At 49.7% G+C, this 17,080-nt stretch overlaps 7 protein-coding genes across 7 annotated transcripts; 5 read left to right on the top strand and 2 right to left on the bottom strand.

Annotated features, from left to right (window-relative positions):
* Positions 1 to 571: 571 nt before the first annotated feature.
* Positions 572 to 2,763, top strand: COCMIDRAFT_30203 (uncharacterized protein; the record flags this gene model as incomplete). The annotated part of the gene is made up of 3 exons (XM_007694343.1): positions 572 to 852; positions 906 to 1,407; positions 1,456 to 2,763. 3 exons carry the CDS (start codon positions 572 to 574, stop codon positions 2,761 to 2,763), a joined length of 2,091 nt encoding a protein of 696 aa, XP_007692533.1.
* A 665-nt stretch (positions 2,764 to 3,428) lies between these two features.
* On the bottom strand, positions 3,429 to 5,737 carry COCMIDRAFT_107463 (uncharacterized protein; the record flags this gene model as incomplete). Its single annotated transcript, XM_007694342.1, has 4 exons — positions 3,429 to 3,929; positions 3,994 to 5,331; positions 5,381 to 5,489; positions 5,538 to 5,737. The coding sequence occupies 4 exons, from the start codon at positions 5,735 to 5,737 to the stop codon at positions 3,429 to 3,431; spliced, it is 2,148 nt and encodes a 715-aa protein (XP_007692532.1).
* A 393-nt stretch (positions 5,738 to 6,130) lies between these two features.
* Positions 6,131 to 7,251, top strand: COCMIDRAFT_40805 (uncharacterized protein; the record flags this gene model as incomplete). Its single annotated transcript, XM_007694341.1, has 3 exons — positions 6,131 to 6,152; positions 6,200 to 6,877; positions 6,929 to 7,251. 3 exons carry the CDS (start codon positions 6,131 to 6,133, stop codon positions 7,249 to 7,251), a joined length of 1,023 nt encoding a protein of 340 aa, XP_007692531.1.
* An 888-nt stretch (positions 7,252 to 8,139) lies between these two features.
* Positions 8,140 to 8,514, top strand: COCMIDRAFT_107482 (uncharacterized protein; the record flags this gene model as incomplete). The annotated part of the gene is made up of 1 exon (XM_007694340.1): positions 8,140 to 8,514. A coding segment is annotated over one exon (375 nt), but the record flags the coding sequence as incomplete, so codon positions are not given.
* COCMIDRAFT_40804 (uncharacterized protein) lies at positions 8,511 to 10,259 on the top strand (the record flags this gene model as incomplete). Its single annotated transcript, XM_007694339.1, has 3 exons — positions 8,511 to 8,703; positions 8,758 to 8,920; positions 8,969 to 10,259. 3 exons carry the CDS (start codon positions 8,511 to 8,513, stop codon positions 10,257 to 10,259), a joined length of 1,647 nt encoding a protein of 548 aa, XP_007692529.1.
* Positions 10,260 to 12,203: 1,944 nt separating this feature from the next.
* Positions 12,204 to 13,133, bottom strand: COCMIDRAFT_107483 (uncharacterized protein; the record flags this gene model as incomplete). The annotated part of the gene is made up of 1 exon (XM_007694338.1): positions 12,204 to 13,133. The coding sequence occupies one exon, from the start codon at positions 13,131 to 13,133 to the stop codon at positions 12,204 to 12,206; it is 930 nt and encodes a 309-aa protein (XP_007692528.1).
* Positions 13,134 to 15,848: 2,715 nt separating this feature from the next.
* On the top strand, positions 15,849 to 16,022 carry COCMIDRAFT_107467 (uncharacterized protein; the record flags this gene model as incomplete). The annotated part of the gene is made up of 1 exon (XM_007694337.1): positions 15,849 to 16,022. One exon carries the CDS (start codon positions 15,849 to 15,851, stop codon positions 16,020 to 16,022), a length of 174 nt encoding a protein of 57 aa, XP_007692527.1.
* Positions 16,023 to 17,080: the final 1,058 nt, after the last annotated feature.

The following is a 17,080-nucleotide window of genomic DNA, read 5'->3' as shown; positions in this document are numbered from 1 at the left end:
CGCACAAGTCGCAGACTCTGCATTGTCTATACATCCATTCGCACATACACAATCTTGCCCCCTCTGTCACGCGCCCGCACTGTCGCGAAAACGGCCGGCTGAGTCCTCGCAACGGCCCTGTCCTTCTAGACCATCCTCCCATTCGCACCACGACGAATACGATTACGCACCAACGAGCCGCAGCTGCACTCGACGCCTGCACCTGGCCCGTACCATATTATTATTCACAAACCACCACCAACCACAACAAGAACAAGACAGTGTCGTACCCTCTCTTCCACCTCGTCCTCCCTCGTCCCCTCTTCCTCCCCTCTTCCCCCCCTCTCTGCGCCGCCTTCACCCCCGCCGGACCCTGGGCCAAACAGACTTCCCAAAACATCAGCCGCTGCACAGCCCAGCCTCGTGCACACAGCCGCCCCAGCCCACGCCCACGCTTGCGCCTGCGCCCTAGCACACACACCCTCCATGTTGCCACTATAGACGACGCTCTCAACTCACGCATTCCCACGAGGGCGATCCCCCCAGTGCGCCAGCAATTGTCACCATCGGCTGCGACAGCCCACCCAACACCATGGAGTCGACCGCCCACCTCCTCCATGCCGCCCACGAACTCCACGCCCGCGCCGGCGGCATGGGCGGCAACACAGCCAACCGCCCGGCTTCGTACAAAATTATTGGCCTGGTCTTGGCCATCTCCTCCGGAGTCTTTATCGGCTCATCCTTTGTCATCAAGAAACATGGCCTGCTGCAAGCCAACAAAAAGTACAATGAAGAAGCAGGCGAGGGCTACGGTTACCTCAAGAACGCCTGGTGGTGGCTTGGAATGACGCTCATGATTGTTGGAGAAATTTGGTACCCTACACTTTTGCGTATGCTGGCCCAGGGCTCCACTAACTTGAGCATAGTAATCTGGTCGCATATGCCTTTACCGATGCCATTCTCGTCACCCCCATGGGTGCACTGTCGGTCGTTATTTGTGCCATTCTCTCTGAAATATTCTTGAAAGAACGCCTCAGTTTCGTCGGAAAGGTAGGCTGTTTCAACTGTATCGTCGGCTCTGTTGTCATTGCCGTCAATGCGCCCGAACAATCGTCCGTCGCCCGCATTCAGGATATGAAAAAATGGGTCCTTTCTCCTGGATTCCTCAGTTATGCTGGAGTCATTATTGTTGCATGCGTCGTCATCGCTTTGTGGCTTGGCCCCAAGTATGGGAAGCGAAGCATGATGGTCTACATCACCATCTGTAGTCTGATCGGAGGCCTTAGCGTTGTCGCAACCCAGGGCCTCGGTGCCGCTGTGGTAGCCCAGGCTTCGGGCACCTACGGCGGACAGTTCAAGGAGTGGTTCCTATACGTGCTGCTCGTCTTTGTCGTAGCCACACTGTTGACAGAAATCATCTATCTCAACGTAAGTCGCCCATGTCTTGGCCCGTGACTACTACTAAGCTTTGCCCAGAAAGCCTTGAACCTGTTCAATGCCGCCCTGGTAACACCAACGTACTATGTCTTCTTCACTTCTGCTACCATTGTCACCTCGGCCGTCTTGTTCCAGGGTTTCAAAGGCACGCCCCTTCAGATTGTAACTGTCATCATGGGCTTCCTTCAAATTTGCGCTGGAGTCGTGCTACTGCAACTGTCCAAGTCGGCCAAAGACGTCCCTGACTCGGCCGTCTTTAAAGGCGATCTCGATCAGGTCCGCACTGTTGCCGAGGTGGAGGAGCCAGAGTACGAGCCACGCGCTGATACCCTTCGTGGTGGAGCCGCTATCCTCAGGTCGCTCTCCAAAGCCCGATCCCACAAGGAGCTTGCCGAGGCTCGCAAGATCCAAGAAGAGCACATGCAGCCCATTGGCGAAGGCGAACAGGTGGAATTTGACGGTATCCGCAGACGCAAGACCGTCATTGACCCCAATCGACCACCGACCCGGAACACTACTATCGTGCAAACCAAGGCCATCCACCCTCCACTTGGAATGTCTCAGTTTCCGACTGACGATTCTGACGAAGATAACGACAGTTTCCATCCTGGCTTTTTTCAGCGTTTGCGCTCGCGTGGCAAATCAACTAGCAGTCGAGATAGCGCGCATACACCTGTGCCCGGCATGGACATGCACCCACTACCACCCATCCCCCAAGCCGACGGTGCCTCAGAGCATGGATCCGACGGTGCATCCTACAAAAAGAGCTTGATGACCCAAGACACATCCTACAAGCCGCTTGACCCCCACATCCAGTTTGCCACTCCCCCATCCCGGCACGGTGGTTCCGAGTCCCCATCGCTAGCCCCGCCAACAACCAGACGCCAGTTCTCCTTCCAGAATGTTTTTGGACGCAACCGTCCAGACTCAACTGGCGAACCCATGTCATCATCTAGCAGCAACAAACCCCGCCCAACCAGCCGCCACAGTCGCAAAAGCAGCCGTGATGTCAGAGGTGGTAACGCCACAGAAACCGAAGAAGAGCGCCTCGGACTCGTAAAAGGCGACTCGTCAAATCTCCTCCCAAGCATCAGCCGCACTAGCGACGAAGATGACGAACTTCATCCCGGACCAAGCCCCCCACGCTATATGGATGACTGGCAACTCCCGCGCACAGAATCTCCGGCATATGAGCCCGAGGTTCCTGTGTCACAGCCAGTACACTCGCGGACCCACAGTCATAGTCGAAGCAGTAATCAAAGCCAGAGCCGCACAAGACCCAGGAGGGCCGATAGCGATGAGCCATATGATGTCGAATTTGAAAAAGGGGGTGGGTATGCTAGATAATCTCCGCATGCGCCAAGTTTGTGCGTTGAACTAGATATACACCAAACTTGGGGGTTTGGAAAGTTACATGTATGTTGTGTTCGTCTCCTTTAGCGAAAGTTTTTGATCTTTTGTTTTGTTTTTCGGTTTAAGAGCTGAGTAAGTACGCCTATGTGAAAGAGAGGGAGAGAGAGCGAGATGACTAGACGACCTTTGTTTTTTTCTGGCAATGTCAATGTCGATGTGGTTAGCATAGCGAGCGAGGCCGCTTTTGTATTCTCCGTCTTTGGGCGGATGAACAGACGGGGATTTTGTACATGTACAGTTTCACATTTACAATGCGGCTATGCAATGGATAGGGATATATACATGTGTATGTAGAAGAAAAGGAAATGGAAATGTGTAAGGCACAAAGGAAGATGGGATAGCATAAGAACACAAATAATTAGTCAACTTAAAAAATGGCAAATAATAAATTTCAAAAATCAAATCATGACAAGAGGGGGGTAATTAAAAATACATCAAAGTGAAATTTGTTATAGTGCCGGAATGAAAACAACCTAACATAACCCATGCCCCTCTTCCTCCTTTCTAAATATGCCTTCATAAAAAAACAAAAGTACAACAGTAAGCAGCACAACACACTCATCCCTCTCACCACCCACCAGCCCCTCAGAAAAAATCCCTCACACAATCTCCCCCTCATCCTCCAACCCCCCTTCGTCTTCATCCTCCTCCCAATCCACATCCGCCGCCGCCTCATCCGCCTTCCTCTGCACTTCCTTCAACCCACTCATTTCCTCAACCCACCCCCTCTCATTCAACGCTTTCTGCACAAACCCCCAAGGGTCCTCGGTGTACGCATCCAGCACCTGTGGACTGCACGCGGAGCAGCAATCAAAAGGTTTGCCTTCGACTTGGAGGTTGGAGAAAGTGGAGAGGTAGCCGCGGATCGTGTGAGGGATTGTGCCAAGGGGGTGTTGGAAGGGTGGGGGGAGCGAGGGGTGGGATGGTGATGCGGGTGCTGAGGGGGATTGTGTGGTTTGGTGGGAGGGGGGTGGTGCGAGACCTTTTGCGGGGTGTTGGAGGATGGAGATGAGGAGTTCGACTAGGAGGCTGGAGGCGAGGGGGGCGACGCCGGGGCGGGTGACGGTGCATTGTTGGTCGAGGGTTGCGTTGCTGAGGGACTGGTGTTGGATGTGTTAGTTCGGTGTTGCTTGATTCATTCATGTGGAAATGGTTGTTGCTTACGTCTGCGGGTGCAACAACGTCGTTGCAGAAGTAGCAGCCTAGCTCTACCTCGTTCTCCTGCGTTGCTTTCAGGCCGTGTCGCATGACGACGTAGGTGTCGAATCCCAGAGCAGCGTTCAGCACAATCTTGCCCTGTGCCTTACCCATGACGGTCGGCAGCCATCTGCTCTCTCTTGTATCCATGAGCAGGAAAATGGCATCGTGTTCAGCAATCAGTTGTTGCAACTTTTCAAACTCTGTCTTCGTCGTTGCGGCATCTGTCATGGGGTGGCCGAGCATGGGAACTTGCATGACATGGCCGTTTGCATCCACCCCTGGGTAGATCTCCTTCAGAGCCTCCGCAGCTCTCTCGGCCTTTTTCGCTCCGCCTTTCAAACAGTCTTGGAAATTAAACAGGGGCTGTCGCACGGGATTTGAAAAGCTGACGGTAGCATTGTCGATAAAGGTAATCTTTCGAACACCCCATCCCATCAGCGTACGTGAGACATACGTGCCGAGCGTGCCTGCGCCGAGTAATAGACATTTGCAGTTCTTGATGACGTCCAGATCAATCGAAGGAGCTATGCGCCACTTGATGAGCTTGAGATTGAGGTCCACGGCCTGATCTGCCAACTTGGTCTCATCCATATACTCTGATAAATCAACATTTCTTGAAGTAAGCTTTCCTGTTTCTGTTCGCTCCCATCCTGTGACTTTGGGTAGTGGCGGGGTGCTCTTCTGCTCTAGCATGGGCGATGTAGGCGTGGCATTAGGGTCTGGGTCTGAGCGCAGCTGGAGAATCAGCGAGTTGGATTGGTCGCGCCGTGTATGCGTATCGCGGTAACACAGAATCTGGGCATCATTCAGGCTCCATCGGTGGCGGATCAGTATGAGAAGGTTACGCAGCGGCCAGCCTGGGTTTGTCTCGTATGTCGAGGGGTCTGCGAAACATATGAAGCGGTCCTGACTATCCACCTTGTCGAAAAATCCCTTTTCATAAGCTTCCAGTCTGCCGACACCCCATATGTAGCCAAACTCTTCCAAGGGTGTGACTGGTGTCTTTGGTCTATCTTCACCATCCCCGCCTCCGCGTATGCGCTTGGCGAGGAAGAAGCCTCTTTGGCGCACATCAGAACTGTACCTCCATGTCTGCACGGCGTCGACAAGGTAAGTAGTCTCTCTAGGCTGTAATCTCGTCACTTGACCTATCTGCTTCCAGGGGGGATCTGACTGGATGGCTGGGAAGCCAAAATGGTAAGTGAACTTGTACTTTTTGAGGTTGGCGAAAATGATTGCTGTGAAGGAGGAGAGCAGTGAGGGACATTCGTAGATGGAGCCGTCGTGTATGGCGTCCCATATCTAGGTATAGTCAGCAGACAAGTTGGTGGCTGAGAGTGGACAGGCATACTGTCTGTGCAGAGCGCTCAAGTATGGCAGCGCGGTCAAGGCTCTTGTAGTCCTCGATGGTGTTGCAGTTCTTGATGATGCCTTCGGCGCGACAAAAGGTCGGGGGCGTGCTAACGGGGTGTTAGGCGTGTAGCAAGTATCGGCATGATATGGCGTACTCATCCGATGTCAGCGCATTGGGATGGATCTGAATGCGCATGGAGCGCGAGGAGTGCTCCGCGGGGCGAACCTCGTACAGGCCCAGCACTTTGCGCGCTGAGTCGTCGAGCTTGTCATGGTTGATTTTGATATGAGCAAGGGCGGCATAGAACTGAACATCGACGTCGCTCATCCAAGGCGCGAACTTGAGGGTCGCCATGGTGGGTGGTAGTGGGGCTGGCGGGGTGTTGGAGGCGTTGGGAGAGGGCGATGGGTAGAGAGCAGAGAGTACACTGTCTATGGCGTGCAGGTCATATGGGTGTATGTATGTAGGTGCGTATGTAGATAGATAGACAAGACCAAGGCAGAGAGCGAGGCACGTGAAGCTGTCAAGGGAGCGTGATATGTGCTGCTGAGGGCTTCAGGCGGCCATCCATGCGCATGTCATGCCCTCCCCCGCCAGGCCGTCACATACTAGGCGGGGCAGCGTTGAGGCGCGTTCCTGCAGCCGCACACGCGCGCTAACCCGTCTTCACCGACACCGACACCGACACCGACACGTCGAGCTTCTTGTCAACCCGCCTCTCCTCCTTCACAGCAATCATCCATCACTATGCTTATTGGAGTGTGTGGAGGCAAGAAGCTCGCGAGACTCGCCGGCCAGTTGCTGACCAAGCAGCAGGAATCTGCGCGGGCAAGTCCGAGATAGCTTCGTGCCTCATCGACGAGTACAACTTCATCCGCCTCCGCCTGGCAGGCCCTTCTGCAAAGCCCGACAATGACCAGTCTGTCTCGACACAAGCTGTCGTAGATCCCCAGTACACATTCCAGGATGTCGACTCGCTGCTCGACTTCGTCACGCTGAGATGGAGGGAACGATGGGTCACAACCGACATATGGGATGTCTCTGTCGTCGACGCTCTGTTGAAAAGGCCTTTCTTTTTGCTTGTTAGTGTCGATGCACCTGTCAAAGTGCGGTGGCAGCGGTACCATGATCGCTGCACAGCAAACGGCACTGCTCCGCCGTCCATCCTCGACTTTGTCGCCCAGAACGATGACCATCAGTTTGCTCCAAATACAGGCCTGAGTGGATTGTCGTACCGAGCACAGCTCAACCTTCTCAACAGCACCACTTCGATAGACTCTCTGCGCGCTGCCATACGCGTCCTCGATCTCACCGATGAATCCCGTCTGCGTCCAAGCTGGGATCAGTACTTCATGCAGCTGGCCGATCTGGCAGCACTGCGGAGCAACTGTATGAAGAGAAGAGTTGGTTGCTGCATAGTTCGGGAGAAGCGTGTGATAAGTACTGGATATAATGGTACGCCACGCGGCATGACCAACTGCAACGAGGGCGGATGTATGTGTACAACTGACGGACCTTTTGACTTTATGTGCTGACCGCCTCCAGGTCCTCGTTGTAATAATGCTGCAAAAGGAGGCTCTGGCCTCTCGACCTGCCTCTGTCTTCACGCTGAAGAGAATGCCCTACTCGAAGCAGGCCGCGACCGTATCGGCGGCAGCGCTATCCTCTACTGCAACACATGTCCCTGTCTGACATGCAGCGTCAAGATCACCCAGGTCGGTATAACTGAGGTTGTATATAATCAGGGCTACTTGGTGGATGACCAGACGGCCAGGATATTTGCCGAGAGTGGCGTCAAGCTGCGGCAATTTTCTCCGCCCACTGGTGGCCTGGTTGATTTGGGAATAGGGTTTGCTGGCAAAAGATAAGAGAGTGTGTGTCCGGGTGGGTACTAGTTAGCTGGCTGTGACTACATCTGGTGGACTATGACGCCATAGCGACCCTGTGATGTTGCTAGAGGTTCGATATGGAGACATTGGAATGCAGGCGTGACGAGGTCGCCTGAGAGATGGGTAATGGCGTATTTGCCCTGGACGTTCTTGGAAGGACCACGATATCACCGAGGTGCTAGAGAAGGTTGTTCTATACGACACAAAAAGCTTATGTTATTTCCAGAAGGATGGAAAGTTCTGAGAAAATGGCATCGTGTTGATCAGCCAAACAGCGACTTAGGGCGGTCTGTAATGGCGCGGAAACCTACGGCAGCCGTTGCGCCACATGTCACCTGCCACATGCGTGGCGCCCATACGCGAACCTTGCCGCACCTGCCATCATCTTGTCATCGCACCGTTCCACTTACTCGCGCAGACACCTGTTTCGCCAACAATGGTCAGATCGGCTGCATTGCCGTCGTCTCTGATACAGTCCTTTAACTTTAGTACAGATTGACTTTACATAGTATATTATATTATTATTCGTTTGCTCTGTATGTAGTGCTTACCGCCACCGGCCCTTTTGTTCTCTATCAACCCATGCAGCCAGGATTTTGACCGTTCACCCGGGCCACCATGTCAGAGCAAAACATGTTTCTACGGGAGTCAGCAAACCTTATTTAAAATGATGAGCAGACCCAACACCTGCCCCATCTCGTATGTACTTACGAGCACGCATTTAGCAAACAGCTTTACAGACGGGACTACGTATGCCTCCCTGCTATGCTATCTACCTATTGTAGCAGGTGGGGGTCATGATGCTGTACGCCGGTGAACAAGCTTGACCAAGCATCCACAAGCATTTCCTTCCGAGGATCATCGCTCCACTTAGTCTGGGCACCAGGAACTACTACCGCGCACCTTGCATGGATATCCTCCAATCACAATCTCTACTTCTACGGCTCCATCGTACGTTTCCGGAAGGTCCACAAGCTCTGCTTTATTGGCGACTGCATCATGCTCTGTGATTGCTTATCCACTATCAACCTCTGCCCGATGGCACGGCCTACGCGGCCTGCACGGCTGACATACTGGACGCTTGGATTTTCACGTAGAGCATCTCTCCTTCTCTTCCGGGATAAGTGCCGGGGTGCTTGTCCAGCCGCCATGCCTCGTGCTTGGTCCTCAAATACCGCTGTTTGCCTCAATTCACTGTCTCCAGCTTGGGTAGCGACCGCTCGTCTGTCAATCTCAACATGAAGCTCCTTTCGATCTTCGGCTCTTTTATCTGTGCTTCAGCAGCCCTCGCTGCAAACGGCCCTCGCTTTATCAGGCCCAACAAAGTCTATCGCTCCAATCCAGTCATCGAGAAGCGTGTCCCTGGACAGGACTTTCAGAACCCAGAGATAAATAAGAGGGCTCATACCTTTCTCAACGCAAAGACCAAACGTGAGTACTGATTTTGTTGCCTCGCGTATATACACATATACTCATTGCTCTTAGCCTTTGCTGTTGATGGCAAGCATTTCCCTTTGGTCAACTTCGACTTAGGCGAGAGTTATGCCGGATTATTGCCCATCTCCAATCATCCGAATGAAACACGAAAACTTTTTTTCTGGTTCTTCCCGTCTACCCTGGACAAAAGACCCGAGGAAATCGTCATCTGGTAAGTCAATTCAAGGACTTCTCCTGTACCAATCTAACACTTTCGCAGGCTTAACGGTGGCCCTGGATGCAGTTCACTCACTGGTTTGCTCACAGAGAACGGTCCGTTCTTGTGGGAAGACGGCACTCTTGGCCCAACTCAGAACCCTTATTCATGGCATAACCTTACCAACATGCTTTGGGTTGAGCAGCCTGTTGGTGTCGGTTATTCCGAAGGCAAACCCAACATCAGCAACGAAATTGAACTCAGCGACCAGTTCCGCGGTTTTTACAAGAACTTTGTCGATACCTTTGGTGCCTGGAATTGGAAGACCTACATCACTGGAGAGTCGTATGCTGGCTACTACGTTCCTTATATTGCTGACAGCTTCATCCGTGCCAATGATAAGAAGTATTTCAACATCGCTGGCATCTCCATCAATGATCCCAGCATTGGTGATGATGTTAATCAGCAGCACGTCATTATCCGGCCGTATGTCGAATTTTGGCAGAACATATTTTACTTGAACCAGACTTTCTTGGAAAGAGCCCGAAAGCGCGACCAGGAATGCGGCTACACCCAGTATTATGAAAAATACTTCAAGTTTCCCCCACCAAAGGGACCCTTCCCGACTCTCCCTAATCCACTCGACAGCACAGGTGACGTCCCGATTTGCGACCAATTCGATAACTACTACAATGCGATTGCCGCGGTAAACCCTTGCTTTAATGTCTATCACATCACCGACACCTGTCCGTTCAAGTCCACGCCGCTTGGTGGAGTTAACCCAGGAGACTATGTCGCACCAGGCACCGAAGTCTACTTTGACCGCGCAGACGTCAAGAAGGCCCTCCATGCCAACCCTAAAAGCAAATGGGTGTTGTGTACAAGAGAGAACGTCTTCGCCGGTGCCGGCGAAAATCGCTCAGACACATCTGTCCCACCCGCCAACAGCGGTGCTCTCAAAAACGTTGTAGAAAAAACAAACAACGTCATCATCGGCTCCGGAGACCTCGACATGCTCCTCAGCACAAACGGTACCCTCCTCGCCCTCCAAAACATGACTTGGAATGGTGCACAGGGTCTCTCTAGATACCCCTCTGAAAACCTCTACGTGCCTTACCACCCCGAATTTAACGCCGGTGCGCTAGCTGGCGCCGGGTACCAGGGCACCTGGGTCAAAGAGCGCGGTCTGACCTTCTACACCGCGCGTCTTGCCGGTCACGAGCTGCCCGGTTACACGCCTGGCGTCGGATACCGCATGTTGGAGATTCTGCTCGGTCGCATCCCCGATTTTAGCAGCACTCGCGATTTCACCACCCAAACAGGTAATTTTACCGGTAATACTGATCTTTATTAGTAGAGTGGGCTTGTATACCTATCATTACCTTTTTTTTCGTAGATGGCGCAGATGTTTTGTTGTAAATATGGATGTTTTTTATGAGATATTATCGCATTAACAGTACCGGATATGTTCGGGCGGACCCACTTTTACTACGCGTATACTATGACACTTGCACTCTTGACATCCTTGCTATGATCCCAGCCCGCTGTCTACCTTTTTAGTGATCACTAACTTGGCGATGTGCCACTAGCCCAGAATAGCACTACCCCTCCTTTCCGTTCCGTTCCGTCCACCCCGCTCACGAAGAGATCCTGCGGAAAGACGATTACAGCATAATCCTGCATAAGTGATTCTACACTACCACATAGCCCAATAGTGTCTGTGAGGGACTTGGCGTCATTTCTATGAATCAAATCACCGAGATCCAGCCCAACATCTCCAGCAGTACACTGAACACTACGTCACTTATCAATTCTACCTGAAAAAGATTTGGAAATACAGCCTGCCAAGCATGCTTAATTTCGTAGTATATCAGCGGATGGTTCTCGAATGCCAGGATAGGGATGATAAAGCGAGAACATGCTTAGTTATCCATTACTGGACCTGAGCATAGCTCCTACTACTCTGGCAGTTGCATGAACCTGTGTTGCTGATTTACCCTATACTTTCTCCTCTTTAAGAAACACGAATGTTCAGTTCTGAGAGAGAGTTACAGAGGTCTAGCAAGCGCTCAAAAAACTCTGTTTTGCTATGTTGCTCTACCAGAGCCAGAGATGTCTTGCTAGCCTAGCCTACTGCACAGCGGTCACGTGACTGTCAAATCACCGCAAGGGGAATAAGCCAGCAACCAAAAACAGCCCAAAGATAAAAACGACAAATGTGCCCAATGTAGGTTTTGAAGCTACAAGCTCAATTCCGCCAACAGAAGAAGCATCCCATGTGGGACCCTGAGATGCGACATGTGTTCCAGGGGGCTTTTTTTTTTGCAATAGACATGGTCACTGTATAGACACAATACGATATCAGGCTACGGAGCCGATGAATGCTCAAATTGAGTCAAGTCGTAGAACGCGGAACCCTGTATCAACCATCCATGTCAATCTTGTAACTATCCATTTTGTGACCAAATTAGCCTCGTTGTCCGACTGGCATACTCTTCTGGGCGCAATGAACCGCACAAGCGCCGTCTAGATTGTCGCTTAAGACACCTGCAGTACTTTGTTTGAACAGGCCTACAACATGTATCATGTTAATCAGTAATTCTTGAAGCTTTACAGAAAACAATCGCTTCTCTGTAGTAGGTACGTACTAAAGTACGATACGTAGGCCAAACGCTATGAGGTAAGCCGGCTCGCACTGAGTAGCAACTTGACCATTGCTATGTGGCCACCACTTGCGGCTGACATAAAGGGAGTGAGTCCCACACATTTAGCCATTGTAGAGTCCGCTCCATGATTGAGCAGCAGCTTAACTATCTTAAGATGGCCTGTTTGTATTTCCTAGGCACAGGCTTTGCGCGCTATTGCTGTTTGCTGTGCTTGCGCCTACTTCCTAGCTAAGCAGCCCAACTATATCGAGCTTATCATTATATCGTACTCTGCAAGATTGCCTTTACTCTCTACGCAAATGGATTTTATAGATAATAGCTATCAGATTGGTATTAGTCTTGCTAATTCTAGCTAACTGCTAATTACATATTCTTGTCAGGGGCAGTGACATCGCTCAGGAATTGCGTTAACTTGCGTGCAGAAACTACCGTCGCCAATTGTGTCTGGTTTCAAGCTATCACTTTTCTAAGATATATTCAGAAAGCTAGCGTATAGAGACTTCTTATATATAATACATTCCTTCATAAAGAAGCTGACAAAGTTTTAGATTAAATATGTACGTCTTGTGCTGTCTCTATTATATTATGCGGAATATACAATTATAAAGAAGTACGCTAGAATTACATAGAAACTAAAACATAAATCGCTGAAGCTCAACATCTGTCCAACGACCCACCTTCTCCGCCAACCACATGTCCTTTGCTTGTTCAGTCGCTTTACCTGCAACACCAACAGGCTCGTAGTACTCGCCGCTCTTCACCTCCGATGACACTGACGCCCACAGCTGATTCCATGCGCCTTTCTCCACCGTCATCATAAGCGGCTTACCGACCTTCAACAGCACGCGAACAGGCAGCGACGCACCATCGGCGCCTGCTTGCAAGCCCGTGTTCACGACACCCGGGTGTATAGACGCCCATTTGATGTCCCGGTGCATTTGCGCCATGTGGCGCGTCCAGAGAATGCTGGCAGTTTTACTCTGGCCATAGCGCTCCATGCCGCCCATCTGCTCCGCAGGCGTCTTGAGAGATTCAAAGACGACGCCTGCCTTGGGAGCACCTGAATGAGCGCCAGAAGATACAACAACGACGCGGACGTCGGCAGAAGGGTCACTGGCTGCGGTACTTTTCAGAATTGGAAGGAGCAGCTTCGCGAATAGAGCGTGGCCGAGATGGTTTGTACCGAACTGGACTTCGTAGCCGTCTTTTGTGACAGCAGGTGGGCATGCCATTATCCCAGCGTTGAGCATCAGGATGTCGAGACGTCGCGCCTCAGATAAGAATCGACGTGCTGCTTGTTGAACAGAGTCTAGGGAGTTGAGGTCTAGTTGAAGGGGCTTGATGACGGGCAGAATGCTTCCCCCCACTTGGGCGTGGATTTCTCGGATCGCTTCATTTGCTTTGTCGAGGTTTCGGGACGCCATCCATATTTCGGCAGGACCGTGGCGTGCATATTCGAGGATGGCTTGTTTGCCTAGACCGTTGTTGCCTCCGGTCACGATGATCACTTTGCCTTGGAGGTGAGGAATTTCCGTTGCGGGTGAAAATGATCTAGAACACATTGTGGTCGAGTTGTGGAATATGCGGATTGTAACTTGGGTATGATTGAGAGGCAGATTAGACTTTAGGGGAGGAGATATAAAGCAACGAACAAGATAGAAGTCGATATTATACTCTCAACGAGCATACAACTTCCTATTTAAACAGCTCGGCTGACTGTGTCTTACATACGTTGCACAACCTTTGGCCCTTGATAGGCTGTGGTGTCTGTTACTATAATCGGCAGCTGAACATGGTTGGTCCTCGGACATTACTTAACTCCACTAGTAAGATTGCACTTTCGTTGGCTCAGCCCTTATAGAGAACCACAATGTTATCCCAAACCGGACAAGCGCGATCCCATCAGGAGCTGCGCCTGTGCTAGCGTGGAGGGCCTGAAGTCACACTTACTTCGAAGACAAACCACGGACCGTATGTGAATGGGGCCAATCTTACAGTGTATCAGGGCTGATCGAAAACGCACAATTTTTATCTCCTTTTAGCAGCGGGTGACAAAGCGCAGACCGCTGCCCTGATTTGGCCTTTCGAGGAGATTTGTAGCGAGCCCCCATAGAGAAGTCTCACTTCTCATATGGGCCTGATATCCCACTAATTCATCTCGTTCAGAAGTTGGTCACTTAAGACATGCAATGAGATCTTTTCTGACTCGAACGGGCTGAACTCAGCATACAAGACTTCTCAAGCATTAATCAGCTTCTACAAGATGATACCTTGTTGCTTCCGCAGGTCATTTCTCATCCAGCTGTTGTTCGTGTTGTAGAGTTCTCTATCAACATTGAGGTAGTAATCCGCGTTGAGCTGGGTAGGGCCTAGTTCAGAGAACTAGGCATGTGGGGCGGGTACGTACCTTTATAATACAACATTCTATATATTGTGGTGTCGTACCACGTGACTAGCTCGTGGTATATATTACGATTTTCTTTTGTACGTAGATAGGCACCTTCTCTAGTCTATCCTTTATAGCGATTATCTTTCAGCTTATTTTATCCACTCAATTGCAGGTCGCCCCTCTGATCTTTTGAGTTCGATCACGTATCATGCCATAATATAGAGAAATTAACGTTATCTTTCAATAACTTATCAAGAATACTCGTTTTTTTAGTCGACAACTATACTTAGTAATTAGATAAGTAGAAATAGTAACATATAATCGGTTCTTACACTCTATTATAACTCCAATTCTTTCTTATTGTGACGGGCTGGTGCCCTTTGGTATTACTCCTCGATGGGATCTCGGATCGTCTCACAGACTCCGGGTGCTGCAGAGCACCCGGAGTCTGCTCACACTATCCGAACGACGCTCAGACGCCGGATCTAATCGGCCCGATCGTTGCTTAGGGAACTAGTATTGTATATAGACAGCTATGTAGCTTGGGAGCTTAGCTCCCTATCGAATACAATCCCTTGTATACCAAAGCGATTGCTCCACGGAGCGCAGCCCCTTACACTTAGAACTTATTGTTATGGGCGGAGAGGCATGACTAATGAGTATGCATTCACCTATCGTACAGAAGAAGAAAGATGAGGAAGGTAAGAGAAACTACGTAGAAGACCTTCTTATGCTTCTCTTTACTTCGTCACGTGTCCGTACGGAGGAAGGATCACGAGGTTTCCGGCCATGTGGCCCTCTAGTAGACTACTTAGGCGCAGCCCTTTACACCTATCACTACTTTTCTTTAAGTCTTTTACTTTAGCTTTAATCACCCCACTAATGCATAGCTATTAAGTAGGTCCTATTAAGCACGGCGTAGTAGACTGTAATAGGAGACTACTCGAAACAGATAATTAGGCTGTTCCTACACTATATCTCTCACTTATCCGGCTCGCACTAGAACGAAGTGTCTGCTAAAAATAACTAACTCTCAAACCGCCAAATATTTGCAGTTGATAGAATGAAGTATAGGTAGAGTTAAATTCTTCGTTAACAATAATCTATAGCTAGCTATTCGCGAGAACGTAGAAACCTATAGGATTATCGTATATAACTATCGAGATTGGCATTAACTATCTCTTGCTTAAGCAGTATACTTAGCGAAATAAGTTCTAGATGCGGGTCTGGAGGAGGACTCAACGCTAGCCTTATATTATATCTATAGCTAACTAGAATAATCACAGAGGCTCTAGCTATCGTAAAAGGGATCGAGCCTAACGATAAAGACAGCGATAGTATAAGTGTCCAACACAGTCGAGATTAGTACGGTTCCGCATACTCTAAATCCCAGCGTAGCTCTCCAGGCATATGCTTGTGTATGTGTTCCTAAGTCTCGTTACTAAGCAAGGTCGCGAATTCAGGAGCCCAATGAGTGTCGGTGAGAGAGAAAGTGGGCTTGATGTGGTTATCTTGAAGAAAAGACTTCAGCATCTTCTAACGCCTGCGTCCCACTAACAACGATAGTGGTGTCCGACCGTCCTTGTCAGCGGTATTTGGGTCGGCGCCTCTGTCAAGCAAGAGCTTTAATACTTCTTCCCTCCCTCGCCAAGCTGCCCATATCAGAGGCGTCCAACCGCGTTTATCCGCGATGTTTGGATCAGCGTCTTTGTTAATCCGAGACGAAACCATGTTCTACTGTATCATACTACACTGGATGATTGCTACTAACCAGGTGCTGGCAAATGGAATAGAAAACCCATACCCAACACTTACACCGCACCTTCCGTGGGCCATGGAAACATCACAGCATTCTCGTCCTACTAGGTCTGTTAGCTCTGAACCTCGTATGCGCTGGAGCACTAGTACCACTGTAGACTCGTACGTAGCCCAGACGACATCTATTATAGTAGTTAGAGACGGAGGGAAGCTAGTCTTCTCTCCTTCTTCTCTAAATGCTTCTATTAGCACGATCGTCGTATTTAACTTCCTCGCACTTAAATATACGTTAACGCAAAGTTAATTTTAATACCCCTGTATTAGTAAGAATAGTTTTAATTCTAGATTTAACTAACTTAACTAAAATAATACTAGCGGAAGATTTATAGTCGAATATAAAGTTTCTAGTTAGTTATAACCTATAATAGTTCCTCTACGCCTAGACTGCTTAGCTCGTACACTGTTAAGCAGGCATAGTGTTTAGTCTTAATCCTAGTAGTCTGCATGCCTAATTTGTTTCTAATGTAATGGCAAAACCGTTGACTACTTCATCACATAAGCACGCATATGGTCTGCCGGTGCTATTAACTGCTCCGATTATTTCTAGCACATCTCCCTTGGCGAATTAAACTGTACCTTTTTTAACTATTATAAGACCTACTGCACCGTTGCTAGTATTCTTAAGTAGTAGTAAAATTAGTACTGCTAGTTGCATAGTGGTATGGTCGCTCTCTATTGTTATCGCGATGATGTAAATAGTGCCTAAGTAGTTAGATGAGAAATATAGAATATTAGCCGTAACCAAGCTTTATTCGCTAGCGGTGTCTAACGAACTAATGCAGGATGAAACAAAATAATTATAGTATAAAGGAAAAGCTAACTGTAACGTTTGACCGTAACGCGCTCGGCCGCTACGAAAAATAGGATCTATAACTTAGTTACTAAGCTTAGAACAAGTCTTAGAATTTGAACTTGAAGCTATTCTTATTTTGGCGAGATTAGCGACATCCGAGCACAGGCTAGTTATTATAATAACCGGGGTTGGTCCGTTACCCCTCTGCACAGCCCCTGCCATGGTCGCCTAATTATCAGCTGCTGACCTCCGAAGTTGCTTTTAATGTCGCTTTTCCACTATCTTAGAACTGTATTACGATCTACTTGCTAACGATATAATGACTTTAATACACTACGCTGTGTAATCTTGCCTTTATCCTAAGCCCTATTTTCTTTCGCCTATGTGTTACACGGGGTNTGGAGTGCTAATACTTCTCTGGCTCGATCCGGGTTAGGGCGAGTAGGATTAGGGTTAGCGCCGTGAGAGTTGCCTGGCGATTCTTAATGGAAAAGAGTTATGGATGTAAC

The sequence above is a fragment of the Bipolaris oryzae genome (genome assembly GCF_000523455.1).
Source record: "Bipolaris oryzae ATCC 44560 unplaced genomic scaffold scaffold_211, whole genome shotgun sequence".
Taxonomy (NCBI): Eukaryota; Fungi; Ascomycota; class Dothideomycetes; order Pleosporales; family Pleosporaceae; genus Bipolaris; species Bipolaris oryzae.
Note: the sequence above shows the minus strand (reverse complement) of the source record. Positions and strands in the feature narration are given on the sequence as shown.